Source organism: Phacochoerus africanus, chromosome 8 (assembly GCF_016906955.1).
Source record: "Phacochoerus africanus isolate WHEZ1 chromosome 8, ROS_Pafr_v1, whole genome shotgun sequence".
Lineage (NCBI taxonomy): Eukaryota > Metazoa > Chordata > Mammalia > Artiodactyla > Suidae > Phacochoerus > Phacochoerus africanus.
This window is the reverse complement of record NC_062551.1, coordinates 158,734,950-158,750,556: the sequence shown is the minus strand read 5'-3', so window position 1 is coordinate 158,750,556 and position 15,607 is coordinate 158,734,950. Positions and strand designations below refer to the sequence as shown.

At 42.3% G+C, this 15,607-nt stretch overlaps 1 protein-coding gene across 2 annotated transcripts in view; it reads left to right on the top strand.

The window, feature by feature from the left end:
• The window catches only part of SCP2 (sterol carrier protein 2), a 121,777-nt gene that overhangs the window by 78,314 nt on the left and 27,856 nt on the right, over positions 1-15,607 (top strand). For both annotated transcript variants that reach the window (XM_047789075.1, XM_047789076.1), the window contains one exon: positions 10,411-10,564. In XM_047789075.1, the coding sequence (XP_047645031.1) occupies positions 10,411-10,564 (154 nt within the window). The remainder of the gene's footprint in view (positions 1-10,410; positions 10,565-15,607) is intronic.

The window sequence follows — 15,607 nt, the reverse complement described above, 5'->3', positions numbered from 1 at the left end:
TTCATATATTGGCATTTTCTTTGGTCATAAAAGAAATGGAGTACTGATACATGCTACAACATAGATGAACCTTGAAAACATTTTGCTAAATGAAAGAAGGCAGTTGCAAAAGACCTCATATTGCGTGATCCCATTGATATGCCTTGTCTAGAATAGGTAAATTGATAGAAACAGCAAGTCATATTCGTAGTGACAGAGGAGTGGTGGAGACAGCTGAAGAGCGAGGAATTTCTTTTTGAAGTAATGAGCATGTTCTAAAATTACCGTGATGATGGTTCCATATATCTGTGAACATGTTCAAAACCATTGAATTGTAAGCTTTAAATAGAGGATTGGTTTAGATACTTGTGTACATCCATGTAACTACCAGCCAAAACAAGACGTTAAAATGTTCCATCACCCCAGAAAGTTCCATTCTGTCTGTTTCCGGTAAATCCCCTGTAAATCCCCTGACTTCCCTCAAACGTTCTCTCCCTCTCTCTCCAACCCTGCCCCCCCCCCAACCAGGTTAAGACTTATCATCGTAGATTAGTTTTGCTGATCTTCGAACTTCATGTAAATGGAACATGGTGTATATTGTACTTCTTTGCGTTTGGATTTTTTTTTTTCTGCTTTTTAGGGCCGGCCCTGTGGCATATGGATGTTCCCAGGCTAGGGGTCAAATCGGAGCTGTGGCTGCTGGCCTACACCACAGCTCACAGCAATGCCAGATCCTTAACCCACTGAGCAAGGGCAGGGATCAAACCTGTGTCCTCATGGATGCCAGTCAGATTCGTTAACCACTGAGCCATGATGGGAATTCCTGTGTTTGGATTCTTTAACTTAATAGAATGTTTGTAAGAATCATCAAAAATTTTCTTGTATCAGGAGTTCGTTCTTTTTTTACTGCTAAATAGTATTACATTGTTTCAATATATCAGTTTGTCTGTTCTTCTGTTGATGAACATTTGTGTTCTTTCTTGTTTGGGATGTTATGAATAAAGATGCTACGAACATTTTTGTATAGGTCTATTTGTGGACATACCTTTTGCATTTTTCTTAGGTTAATAACTCAGAGTGAAATTGCTGGATCAGAGGGCAGCATATGTTTAACTTCATTTTTATTTCTTATTTTTTTGGTCTTTTTAGGGCCGCATTCACAGCACATGGAGGTTCCCAGGCTAGAGATCGAATTGGAGCTACAGCTGCCGGCCTCCACCACAGCCACAGAAACACCAGATCCGAGCCACATGTGACTCACACCACAGCTCATGGCAGTGCCTGATCCTTAACCCATGAGTGAGGCTGGGGATCACACCCGCAACCTCATGGTTCCTAGTCGGATTCGTGTCCGCTCTGCCACAACGGCAACTCCTGTTTATAAGAAACCATCAAAGAGCACTCTAAAGAGTTGTTATATACTTTTTTAGTATTATAGCTGGATGACAATTTTTAACATTTAACAAGTCTTTCTCTTCGTCCTTACCTCTAATTCTATTCCTCAGAGTCTACCCCTTAAAATTTTTTTCGTATTTTTCTAAAAAGTGTTACGCTTATACAAATACATACGTATGTGTGTATTTATACTCCCTTTCTGAATGAACGTTTGTGTGTGTGCGCATATATATCACACTGTAGACTGCTTTTTTAACTTACATCTTAAAAATCTTTCTCTAAAAAAAAGAATTCCTGTCGTGGCACAGAGGAAACAGTCAACTAGGAACCATGAGATTTCGGGTTCGATCCCTGGCCTTGCTCAGTGGGTTAAGGATCTGGCGTTGCCATGAGCTGTGGGGTAGGTCGCAGACATGGCTCAGATCTGGCGTTTCTGTGGCTGTGGTGAAGGCTGGCGGCTACAGCTCCGATTTGCCCCCTAGCCTGGGAACCTCCATATGCTGCAGGTGCAGCCCTCAAAAGACAAAAACAAAAAAACAAAAAAAACCTTTCTCTATTATCGCTTATAGATATTCTTCATTCATTTTAATGCCTGCATAGTATTCTGACTATAAGAAATTTGCCTAGCCCTTCACTTATTGGTAGACATGTCGATTGTGTCAAGTTTGTTATCACAACAGTACTGCAGTAACCATCCTTGTGTCTTTGCATACTTTTTAAAAAATTTTTTGGTCTTTTTAGGGCCATACCCTCAGCATAGGGGAAGTTCCCGGTCTAGGGGTTGAGTCACAGCTGCGGCTGCTGGCCTGTGCCATCGTCACAGCAACGTGGGGTCCAAGCTGCGTCTGTGACCTACCCCACAGCTCACAGCAATGCCAGATCCTTAACCACTGATCGGGGCCAGGGACCAGACCTGCATCCCCATGGATACCAGGTGGGTTTGTTACTGCTCAGCCGGGACATTGCGTACATTGGTAAGTGTACCCAAAGATACATTCCACATCCCGCCATGTCAAGGGATAGTACATATTTAAAAATTGATGGCTCTTGCCCAGTTTTCTTCAAAAAAGATTATACCACTGCCTGTTCTCAACAGCAGTATATGAGAGCGCTTCTTTTTCTACAATCTTGTCAACATTGGATTTTTAAAAATCAGTTGTGCACAATTTTCCCAGTCTTGACAGGTCATCCACTTCTCTCCCCTGGGTACTAACAAGCTAACTTAAAACACCCAGGAAGGTAGAATTTATCCAGTTTTTCAATACTTCAAAGAGAGACCCGTACCTTTTGCAATAGTCTTTGAAGCCATGTCAATATTTGAGTCTACAGTGTTGGTAACATTTTCCTTTCATCATCGGTCTTTGAGGGATGGCGTTTAGCAGTGGTGAGCATTTTGGGGGGAGAAGTTATAAATCTTGACTTTACTGGAAGTCTGAATAAGATGAGGCATTATTGAAGAGTAAATGTTTACTTGCTACATACTGAGGATTTGGATATATTTCAAGTAAATCTGACACGTGGCCATTAGCTGTAGCTCAAGAAATAATTCAGACTCCTGGAAAATACATTGGAATGACAGCTCAGAGTTGTTTAAATATTTCTGCCCTAGTTACTTGGCTAACAAACTGCAATAGGATTCTGGGAGAATCAGAAAATGGTCAAAATAAGTGTTTCCAAAACATGCCTAGTCAAGATGGGGTGGGGAAGGTATTGTATTCTCCTCTATGTAAGGTATGAGTTTCACTGGTACTTTGGTGGGAACTCAGAACTGGAGAATTAGCTTTAAAATTAAATTTCCATGGTACTGGTTTCTGATTTTAACTTATTCAGATCTGGGTGAAAAAAGGCTTCTAGCTTCCATAATAGTACCTGTATTAGAAGAAAAGAGATTTATTCATTTGACCTGAAATGAATTTTTGTTCATTGTCGATTTAAAAACATGAATTCCTTTTAGGTTTTCCAATTAAAAAAATCACATTAAACTTTAGGGGTGTGTGTGTGTGTGTGTGTGTGTGTGTGTGTGGTTTCCTTTGTAATGATTATATGACAATAAACAAATTAGTGTCCAAATGATAATATCATCTTATATTTCCATTTTTAAAAGTGCTTTCACGGGTATTGTGCAACACTTCCTGGAAGAGCATGAAAGCGCTTTTGAGATAAAGCTCCTAACAAGGGATTGTTGCTTGGAAGATAGAAATTGGTTATTTCGTTTGGCCTTTTGAACCAGTTCAGCCTGGCATTTCATGTCTTCCCAGTACAGCTTCAACCTCATTTTATGTCCTGATCCTCCATTTTTCAGGCTATGACAGTTCAACAAATGCTCATTGCATGTCCACATTATCATTAGGTGCTATAGGTTAACTGATATTCATATATGGGGTCTACTGATGGACTGATTCAGAATCTCCTGTAGCTTTTAAAAATATACATTCTTGGAGTTCCCGTTGTGGCGCAGCAAAAACAAATCCTGGGACCAGGAACCATGAGGTTGCGGATTCCCTCGCCTCGCTCAGTGGGTTCAGGATCTGGCGTTGCCACGAGCCGTGGTGTGGGTCACAGATGCAGCTCGGATCCTGCGTTGCTGTGGCTGTGGCACAGGCCAGCAGCTGTAGCTCCAACTTGACCCCTAGCCTGGGAAAATTATATATATTCTTGTTCTACCATTAGAAATTCTGGCTCCTAGGTCTGACTGATTGTTAATAATTTATATTTTTATAAAGTCCCCCCAAGAGCGTCTCATGCATGGCAATGTTTGGGAACTAGGGCTGAGGAGACCATTTCCCTCAGGAGGCAGACAAGCAGCAGATACTATAACACAGGTAATTAGAATACAAGGCAGAATATAAGTGCCACAGGCAAAGTACAAGCCAGAACTATGGAGAGGAAAAAGGGAAAAGAGAATGGGGGTGGGGGGGAAGCTTTACTAAATATCCACCACAGGCCAGACTCTGTGCTAACGTTTATGTCTAGCTGGGTTTGAGGGAAGGATGGATCGTATGAGGAAGGGTGCTTAAAGGGGATTGTCTGCTTCTCCCAGATGTGTCTCATTCTTTCTCACCTCTTCCATCTCTGGCTTTGCTGTTTTCTCTATAATAACAACAGCTACCATGTATACAGCGCTACATGCTGGACGCTGTTCTAGGTATTCTTCATGTATAAATGCATTTAATTCTCATATCTATTTTTATATTTTATAAAGGAGGGAAACAGAGGCACGGAGTAACTTGCCCAAGTCACCAGGCTAGAAAGTAGCAAAGCCTAGGATTCAGACCCAGGCAGTGTATTTCCAGAGTCCAGCTCTTAACCACTACCTTTCCCTCAGTGGAAACTAATTTCCTCACCATCTTCAAGGTCGATCTCAAGTGTTATCTCTAGCTTTTGAGGCTTTTCTTGATTTTTTTTGATCCTTTCCATAGATTAATCTTCCCTTGCTTTGAATTCTTGTGCTATTTTCTTAGTATTTCTTTTTTGACGCTTATGCTTATTGTACAAATATACATATAAAATATTATAATTATTTATGGCCTTTAAAAAAACCTCCTCTATTGGACTAAGAGCCTGTGAGGTCAGGATCCATATTTCCTTGGTCTCTGTACCCTGAACAGGGCCCAGTACACGACTTGGGCCATGTAAAGGGGATGGGTAAATAAATTATTGCTCCTTTCCTATCCGAACAGTGGTATGGGACAGAGGGAATAAACTTGTTTAAGTATAGGAAGAATTAGGATCATTGCAAAGAATTCATGGGAAGGTGGATTTTGGCCTGATGCAGGAAAGAACTTTTGTTAATTGTAGTAAAACACACGTAATAAAATTTACCATCTTAACCACTTTAAGTGTACAATTCCGTGGGAGTAAGTACATCCATATTGTTGCGCTACCATAACCACTGTCCATCCACAGGCCTCTTTTCATGTTGCAAAACTGAAGCTCTGTCTCGGTTAAACAATAGCTTCCCATTCTCTTCTCCCATTACCCCCGGCAACCACCATCCTACCATCTGTCAACGTGATTTTGACTCTTCTAAGTACCTCCTATAAGGAGAATCATACACTATTTGCTCAGGTAAGAACTTTTTAACTTGGCTGTTCAAAGATGGAACAGGTTGCTCTCTGAGAGCATATTGCCTGTCACAGACGCTGTGCATGAAAAATACAAGTTGACAATGTGACGGGAGGGGTGTGAGGGAAATTGCCTTAGATTTGATGAACTCTTAGATCCTTTTTAATTCTAAGATGCTCTGTACCCTAAAGGGATGTAATTATGTCTCCTGAATTCACAGAGTCTTGATGTTTTTAGTGGTATTTGTATTATTCTATTATGTGACTTTTTTTTTTTTTTTTTTTTTTTTAGTGTTTTTAAGGCTGTACCTACAGCATGGCAGTTCCCAGGCTAGGGGTCGAATCAGAGCTGCAGCTGCCAGCCTATGCCACAGCCACAGCGACACAAGATCTGAGCGGCCTCTGTGACCTACACCACAACTCACGGCAGCGCCAGATCCTTAACCCACTGCGCGAGGCCAGGGATTAAATCCGCATCCTCATGGATGCTGGTCAGATTCATTTCTGCTGAGCCACGAGGGGGACTCCCAGTTTGTGACTTTATATGTGAAGTACATTGGCAGCACTTGGTTGGAGCTTGCCCCGCACCCCCCGGCAATCTCTGTCTTTAATTAGGGCGTTTCGACTGTTTACATTGGATGAGATTGTTAGTATGGCTGTTTGTGTTCTCTTTGTCCCAACTGTTCTTTGTTGGCATTTCTCTCCCTCTCTCTCTCTTTTTTGGCCACACATATGGAAGTTCCCTGGCCAGGGATCAGATCCGAGCTACAGCTGCAACCAGTACCACACCTGGGGCCAGGCCGGATCTGTGCAGAGTTGGGGATGGAACCTCTGCTGCTGCAGGGACAATGCTGGACCCTTAACCGGCTGCACCACAGCTCCCCAATTCTTCCCCCCCCTTTTTTTTTTCTGGCTGACTTTTGGTTTATTATTTATTATTCCATTTTATCTTCATTATCATAGTCTAGCTTCAAGTGATATCATACCACTTCACTAACAATAAAAGAACCTTACAACAGGAGTTCCCATCATGGTGCAGCGGTTAACGAATCCGACTAGGAACCATGAGGTTGCGGGTTCAATCCCTGGCCTTGCTCAGTGGGTTAAGGATCTGGCGTTGCTGTGAGCTGTGGTGTAGGTCGCAGACATGGCTCGGATTTGGTATTGCTGTGGCTCTGGCGTAGGCTGGCAGCAACAGCTCCAAATAGACCTCTAGCCTGGGAACCTCCATATGCCGTGGGTACAGCCTAAAAAGACAAAAGGCAAAAAAAAAAAGATGGTAGTAATATTAAGTAAGAAGGTTAAATTCTTTCCCTTCACAAGAGACTTTAAGAAGGACATGATTGTTTGAATATATCCCTTGGACAGGATGCCCATTCAGATGCCCATCCACAATTTATAAATGTATCATATTTGATAATTTACTTTTTTTCCATTTATGGTTTTCCATTCAATACCAGACGTTATCCCCAAGGAAGGAAGGAATTTTTAAATGTTGCTCACATAGTTTATGTTTTCATTACTGGCTGCTACTATCTACACTTCACAGGTCTCGCTTCTAGAAATATAGGAAATGCCAGTTTATTCTGAAAGCAGACCACCAGGAAGCACATGTCATCAGTATGTTTTCTCACCGACGCTCATCTTTGGTTAAAAGCAAATAAACAGGTTAACATGGATCTTTTTTCTCTTCTTCCTTTTTCGCAACGCAGGAGTTGAGCAGATCACGAGGAGCGATTTAATGCAGCGTTAGCACAACTCCTACAGTATCCGGGCTATGGTGTGATTGAGGTTATTGCACAATCCGGTGCTGCCAATAATTCATGTTCTCTCTCTCCCTGCCTCCCTCCCACCGCCCCCTCTCACTCTCAGTAGCCGTCTTGAGCACTCTCTAGCCTCCTTCACTTAATTTTCTATTCCTTAGGCAGGCCGGGTTCCTTTCAATGCCTATCTTGTTTATTAGATCTTCTGAGCCTTGAGCAGTGTCAACACATGATAGGCAGTCAGTAAATATGTGTTGGATGGGAGTTCCCATCATGTCTCAGTGGAAACGAATCTGACTAGTATCCATGAGGACCCAGGTTCAATCCCTGGCCTGCTCAGTGGGTTAAGGATCTGGCAGTTGCCATCATTGGATCCCGTGTTGCTATGGCTGTGGCATAGGCTGGCGGCTACAGCTCTGATTTGACCCCTAGCCCGGGAACCTCCATATGCCATGAGTGCGCCCCTAAAAAAAAAAAAAAAAATTGTTGGATGGATGGGTAGATGAATATCTAATTGGTTCTTTGCATTTTTAAAACTAAGATTATATCATATTCATTTTCCTAAATTGTTAACATTTTTGTAAAATCTTTAAAATAGAGATATAGTGCTTCATATGAATAGATCATTCTTTATATAAAAATTCCCCAGTTATTTCACTTGTAGAGTATCTGGTTTTTCCCTGTTCTAACAATGTGATGGACACATAGCTTTGTGTATAAGACTTTTCCTATGTTTGATTATTTTTATAGAAAGCTTTTCAAGGCAATTTAAATGCTCTTAATGATTTTGTACATTGCTTTCCCAAAAGGTTATACCAGTTTGAACTTTCATCTGTACTGTATAAAGGTGGCTGTCTTGTCATAGTCTCCCTAGCATGGATTCGTTCCATTTTTAAACATCCTGACCAATTTGATTGGTTAAAACAGTATCTTTCTATTTGATCAAGGGGAAGTTGAGTATTTTTTCACAAATATTTGTATACTATGTATATTTATTCTTTTGGGAGGTAAGTAGCCCTATTTCCCCACCCATGTATGTATAGGACCAGTGTGAATACTTTTTTTGGTCTTTTTTTTGTGTGTTCGTAAATGTTTTAGATGGCAGATTTCAAGTAGAATTGATTGCCCCAGAGTTTGGATATATTAGTAGAATTATTTATTCACTTTGACCTTAATATTCTGAATGTTCACAATTCAAAAAATCATTACATGGAGGAGTTCCCATTGTGGTGCAGCGGAAACGTTCCGACTAGGAACCATGAGGTTGTGGGTTCAATCTCTGGCCTCACTCAGTGGGTTAAGGATCTGGCATTGCCATGAGCTGTGGAGTAGGCTGGTGGCTACAGCTCTGATTAGACCCCTAGCCTGGGAACCTCCATATGCCGTGGGAGCTGCCCTAAAAAGACAAAAGACAAAAAAAAAAAAAAAATCATCACATGGAATCCCGTCATGGCTCAGCAGTTAACAAATCTGACTAGTATCCATGAGGACACAGGTTTGATCCCTGGCCTCGCTCAGTGGGTTAAGGATCCGGTGTTGCCGTGAGCTGTGGTGTAGGTCATAGTTGCAGCTCGGATCCTACATTGCTGTGGCTGTGGCATAGGTGTTGCTACAGCTCCAGTCTGACCCCTAGCCTGGGACCCTCCATGTGCCGTGGATGTGGCCCTAAAAAGAAAAAAAAAAATTACATCATGTGGAATTACCTGTTTTTAAAATGTGTTAACTCTATATTTTATAAAAATATACAGATATTGCTTAGAAATGAAGAATGGCAGTTAAATTTCTTGAGAAGGTTGGGGTTATATAGAAAGCTGTCACAGGTACTTGGGAATCAGGTTACATGGTTGGGGATGTGGGTGGAAGAACAGATATTGTAGGCAGACTTGTATAGCTCTGCCTCCAGGATGTTGAAACCAGTCTATCCTGAAAGAATGTTCTTAGCTATCCTTGAAGAGCTAGTGTGAGAGAGAAAAAGAATGTAAACTAGGAGGCTTGTATTTAATCTCAACTCTAGAGTTAGCCTGCTTTGTAACCATTCACAAGTAACTTAATCTTACGTTTCTCACTGCTAACTTTGTACCTAAGCAAGGGCTCCTGTGCCAGACTTGGATGGTGGGTGTTTGCAGCAAAGTAAGGGTTTATTTGCAAGGCACCAAGCAAGGGAGCCGGAGGCAAGTTTCAGATTCACTCCTTCTTGGTCTTTGAGTTAGGGCTGTTTTAAAGAGAAAGAACAAAGAAATTGGAATTAATCATTGTCCTGTGACATTTCTTTATCTGATTTTGGGAGTCAGAATGTGGTTTATGAGTCTCTGGCCAGGTGGTCCATGGCTCCGGGGGTCTCTGAGCTCATCTTGCCCTGGAAAAACCATCTGCGTTTGAAGGTTAATGATATCTACACAGCTATTTTTGTATAGTAGGATGTTATCAACAGTAACAGTTTTAGTCCTCTGACTCTGGTTGATTAGTATTCAGTTAGTACAGGAATGAGGAGACAAGAAAGGGATAGAGGTCACAGGAGACAAGGAAGGGAATAAAGTTTTGGATAGAGAAATTTATCATAAACCCAGTAAGGTAACTTCAGTTTTGGGGCCTCGGTTTCAGCATTATTAAGTTCTCTCCAGCTCTAAAAATCTCTGCTTTTATTATCCAGGGGACAAATGCTTTTTTTTTTTTTTTTTTTTAAATCCAGTGCTATTCTTGTGAATAGCTGTGAATAGATCTGGGAGACAGTTCAGTTCATCCTTTCTAGGAATTCTTTGAGAAGAAGAATAGGAAAATTCCTCGTGCTAGCTAAATTTTTAGGGAAAGCCAACTCCCACATCCTAGATTGTTTTCTTTTGATACATTAACAGTGGTAAAAATTAAATTATTTTTATGCCATTCGGCCTGAGCCAGAGCACTGTACCTTCAGCGTTTTCGCTTTGAACATTGCCCCCCAAATGGCAGGTTGGATATATTTAAAGAGCACAGGGACTTTCTTAAGCCTGAGTATTGGCTAAAGACAGAGATTACTGCGGAAGAAAAAGTAACTAACTACAAAACCCCTCCAGGCTTGTAGGAGAAGTTCCCGTCCAGGCAGACTTCGTCTTGGCGGAATGAAACGGTTTAATTGAAACCCACAGTTGGAAGCCCTCGTCTGGCTTGAGAAAGCCGATTGGGGCCGCTTTCTAAACCAACGGGATCTGACGGCTCTGTGTTCGATTTGTTAGGTCTGGCTCAGTGCGCCGAACTCTGCTGGCAGCTGAGAGGGGAAGCCGGGAAGAGGCAAGTTCCTGGTGCAAAGGTTGCTCTGCAGCATAATTTGGGCCTTGGAGGAGCTGCGGTTGTCACGCTGTACAGGATGGGTTTTCCTGAAGCTGCCAGGTAAGTGGCACTCTGGTTTTGCATGGCAGTGAATCCTTCTGACTCTCCACAACTAATGGCGATGTGCATGTTTTCAAAAAGTCCTAATTTTATTGTCTTCGTACTCAAAGAACAGGTATCTCATTGCGTGGCTGTCGTAGCATGGCTTAAACACTTTAAAACTGGCAGTTAACTTTTAAATGTCACCAGCCTTAGGAAAATTTTGTTCATGAAGGAGGCAGCGTAGAGTGGCGGACTAGACGCGGGAGCTGGCTGGGTCCTTGTCTCAGCTCTGCCAACCTGAGTAGTTTTCATTTAGGCAAGTCATTTTTTGGTTTCCTTTCTCACAATTTGCTTTCTCCCCGTGGCCTCTGAGGTTATTTGGAGAAAGTCATCAAATATGCTGATTGCATCTCTGCAGATTGATATTTCTGAATCCACTGAAGCCCTCGCTGCTGCCAGAATCCTTCCTGTTCGTCTCTTGTTGGTTTTCTTCCTGCCCTTGTCTAATGCCTGTGTTCCTCCAGTCTCCACTTTCTTTTCCAAGGCTTTTCAGGATCCCTCCTCTTCCTTACTTTTCTCAGAGAAGTGCTCATCCTTCCCAGAGGAAAAAAAAAGTCCCATTTCCTTTCCTTTGCATGCTTTTGTTTCCAACCACTTTCTGTAATTTTGTTCCACATGTTAAGTATACCCCTCTTTTGAATCTTTCCATTCTTGCGTTTTCATTGACCCCTTTCCCTCTGTCAGCAAACGTGTTCAGGTCTTCTGTATTCTAGAAATCTACTTTGATTATAAAGATTAAGAATACCTTAATTATTCTCTTTCATGATGAACCTTTTATATTGAACCACTTTTGTTTTTCTATTTTGAAATGCCTTTAGTTTCTTATCTCATCATGGAGGTCAGGTGAGGCCACCAGTGATCTGATTATGAAGTGCTCTGGCCTTTATTTTCTGGTCTTTAACCCTGCAGTAGCTGGCAACACTGATTGGCTCCCTTTTCCCCCTGAAGTTCTTGGTAATTATTTGTTCATTTTTTCCACACTTTTGGTTCTACAGAGGGTATGTGACACACTTTTTTTTTTTTTTTTAACAGAATCCGTTATATTCTCATGTTTTAGAAGCTTTTGAGTCTCTTCTGTCTTTTCTTCTTTCTCTGCCTGGAATATTCTGTTGTGAAAATTATGTCTTCCTATTAAGGCCAATCTTAGGTAGCTTCTCCCTTTGAATATCCAAAGCACTTTGTAACTCTTGGGTCTCTGTCTAATTTTTGTTTAGTTGTAGTGCATCTAGATTTTTTTTTTTTTAATCCCATTTGTTATGTGAAAGCCTTGAGATAAAGACTGTGACCTCCCCACCCCTCTGTTTCCTGAATTGGATCAAATAAAAAGCTGTTAAGGTGTTGAAGTTTAAGTTTCCTCCTAAATCTGATTCATTAGTTTTATACTGTCCTCTGAAATTCCTAGTTCGTATTTGGAGTTGAAAATCCTCAGTAAAAGCCACACTATCAAGAGCTACCAGAGTCAGCACATTAGTATAGCTATCTGATTTGCTCAGAATAGATTCTGCAGTTTGGACAATAAATTCTATTTTATTTATTTATGTATTTGCTTTTTTTTTTTTTTTTTTAAGGGCTGCACCCGCATATGGAGGTTCCCAGGCTAGGGGTCCAATCAGAGCTACAGTTGCCAGCCTGTGCCACAACCACAGCAATGCCAGATCTAAGCCTTGTCTTTGACCTACACCACAGCTCACGACAATGCCAGATCCTTAACCCACTGAGCGAGGCCAGGGATCAGAACCACAACATCATGGTTCCTAGCCAGGTTTGTTTCTGCTGTGCCATGACAGGAACTCCAGTAAATTCTGTTTTAAATGTGGAAATCTCATGGTTTTTTCATTTTCAGAGACTAAGCGATTGGGAGATAGAATTGTTCACAATAACTACAGTTGCTGTTTCTGAGAAGGAAGAAGTATGAAAAAATCCAGATGATGTGTTAATGACAGAAAGAAATTGCCTTCCAACATTGAAGATATTTTTGATAGTTTTAGTGATAGAACATAATCTACTTCAAAGGCCAAAGCTGGGAAAATAATTCTAACTCTGATGGTGCAAGTATAGTTTTAAAATGAGGTTTGGCTTTAAACAAAGTAATTTTAAGGTACTCATTGCACCTGATCTGATTTCCTTAGTTTCTTCTTCAGCTAACTTTGATGGAGCAGCTGCTATGTGCCTGGGCCCCTAAGAATGGCCCACTGAGTATGTGGAGAAGGCAGACATACTTTTATCAAATGCTCTAGAAGCCCAGAGGAAGAAATGTTTATGAAGAAGTTAAATGTGAACTCAGATGACTAGGGTTGTCCAGCAGAAGAATAGAGGAAGGCATTCCAGGCCTATAAATAGGTACAGACGTTTGAAAATACCAGATTTGGCAAGTGGTTGTACTATGTGGTGGGTAGAGGGCAGAGTCAGTAATACACAGGTGGCAGGAGAGGCATCCGTGACAGATCGGATCAAGGTTTTGAAATGTTTCAGATGCTGTGCTCAGCAGTTTGAAACTTATCTTACAGAATATGAGTTTTAGCAAAAGATGATGTGATTACATTGCACTTTAGGTAGATCAGTGTGGTATTACTTTGAGCTGGGTGGTGGAGAGACCAGAGGCCAGGAGTCTTTAGGAAGCGGTTGCAGTAGTGTGGGTAAGAGATGTTTAGTGCTGCAGCAGGCACCACAAAAGCGAAGAGGGGAGGTCATGTTTAAGAGCTGTGACCAATTGCCTCTAATTTATAGGTATTCTTTTCTTTGATTTTGTGTTGTAACGTCCTATTCATGTTATGTAAATGGGGACCTTTTAGACCCAGACTGAGGATAGATTGGCATTCTGTTAAAACGAAACCTGTTTTAAAACCCAACTTTTGGAGTTCCCGTTGTGGCTCAGTGGTTGAGGAACCCAACTAGTATCCATGAGGACGGGGGTTCAATCCCTGGCCCTGCTCACTGGATCTAGGATCTGTTCTTGCTGTGGCTGTGGCCTAGGCCAGCAGCTACAGCTCTGATTTGACCCCTAGCCTGGGAACCTCCATATGCCGCAGGTGCGGCCCTAAAAAGACAAAAGACCAAAAAAACCCAACTTTGTTTTGTTTCTATTTTTTAATAGCCTTAGTTCAATTTATGTGAGTCACACATTTATTTATTTATTTATTTATTTATTTATTTATCTTTTTAGGACTGCACCCGAGGCATATGGAGGTTCCCAGGCTAGGGGTTGAATCGGAGCTACAGCTGCCAGCCTACACCACAGCCACAGCAACGCCAGATCCCAGCTGCATCTGCAACCTACACCACAGCTCAAGGCAACACCAGATCCTTAACCCACTGAGTGGGGCTAGGGATCGAACCTGCAACCTCATGGTTCCTAGTCAGATTCATTTCCGCTGAGCCAGGACGGGAACTCCAAGAGTCACGCTTTTAGTACATAGTCTATAAATTTTGACAAATATACAGTCATGTGACTACCTCCACAGTCAGGATACAGAATAGTTCTGTAATTGAGCAGGACCCTCTGGGGCTCCTGGGCACAAAAGCCTTTCTGTGCCTCACGTTAATTTTTCTTAGGAAGTGGGCCTCGTTCAGCCACCATGACCTGCCCTGAGCTCCTAGGGACAGGTTCAGACAGTTGCTGATCAGGGAAGGAAGGGGGTGCAAAGACAAGGGAGGAACAGTCAGGTAACAGTCGTCCAGCCTTGGGGCAGCATCCTGGTTCCCTCCCAAGGAATACACATAATAGTATAGGCATCTCATACACCTAAGAGAAAAGTGATAGTCCTTATGCTTCTTTTAGCAATGAATACTTTAAAACGGAACCGCTTCCAGTCCTTCCTTGGCCTTCTCCCTGGCTTAATTGCACCCTAAACACAATCACCTGTAAGCTAAAGATTAGGCACCCTGAGCACAGGTGCCTGTGGGTCAAAGATTCTTGGCAGTTGCCTGTGGGACAAAGTTAGAACTGTAAGTTGTGTCTTTGTATGTGTGCTCATAAACAGGGACTGGAAGAAACAGTGTGGAAAAAAACGAATGTGCGAAACTTGCTGCGGGTGGTGGAATTGTAGGTGACTAGCCTTTTCGTTTTCTTTCCTTTTTCTCCCCATTTTTTTTTTGTTGTTGTTGCTTCTTTCGTCTTTTTGTCTTTTTTAGGACCGCACCTGAGGCATATGGAGATTCCCAGGCGAGGGGTCCAATCAGAGCTGTAGCCATCGGCCTACACCACAGCCACAGCAACTCGGGATCTGAGCTGAGTCTGCGACCTACACCACAGGCAGTGACGGATCCTTAACCCACTGAGCGAGGCCAGGGATTGAACCTGTGTCCTCATGGATACTAGTTGGGTTTGTTAACCACTGAGCCTCGACTGGAACTCCCAGCGTTTTTCTTTTCTTCTCTTCTCTTTTCCCTTCCTTCCTTCCTTTCTCTCTTTCTTTTTTTCCTTTTTGGCTGCCCTGAGGTACATGGAGTTCCCAGGCCAGGGATCTCCTGCAGCTTCTGCCTGATCCTTAAACTCACTGTGCTGGGGGCTTGGGATCGAATCTGGGTCCCGGCACTACAGAGACACCGCCAATCCCATTGTGCCATGGTGGGAACTCCACATTTTCATTTTCTAAATTTCTCTTTTAATTAGAAACCTTTTTAGTTTCAAACATGTAGGAAAAAATTATAGGAATAGTACAAGGAATTCCCATATACCTTATACTCAGATTCACTAATGTTTAGATGTTGTCTCATTTGCATTGTAATTATATATATATATATATATCTTTTGTTGTTGTTGTTGCTGCTATTTCTTGGGCCACTCCCGCGGCATATGGAGGTTCCCAGGCTAGGGGTCTAATCGGAGCTGCAGCCACCGGCCTACCCCAGAGCCACAGCAACGCGGGATCCAAGCCGCGTCTGCGACCTACACCACAGCTCACGGCAACGCCGGATCGTTAACCCACTGAGCAAGGTCAGGGACCGAACCCGCAACCTTATGGTTCCTAGTCGGATTCGTTAACCACTGTGCCACGACGG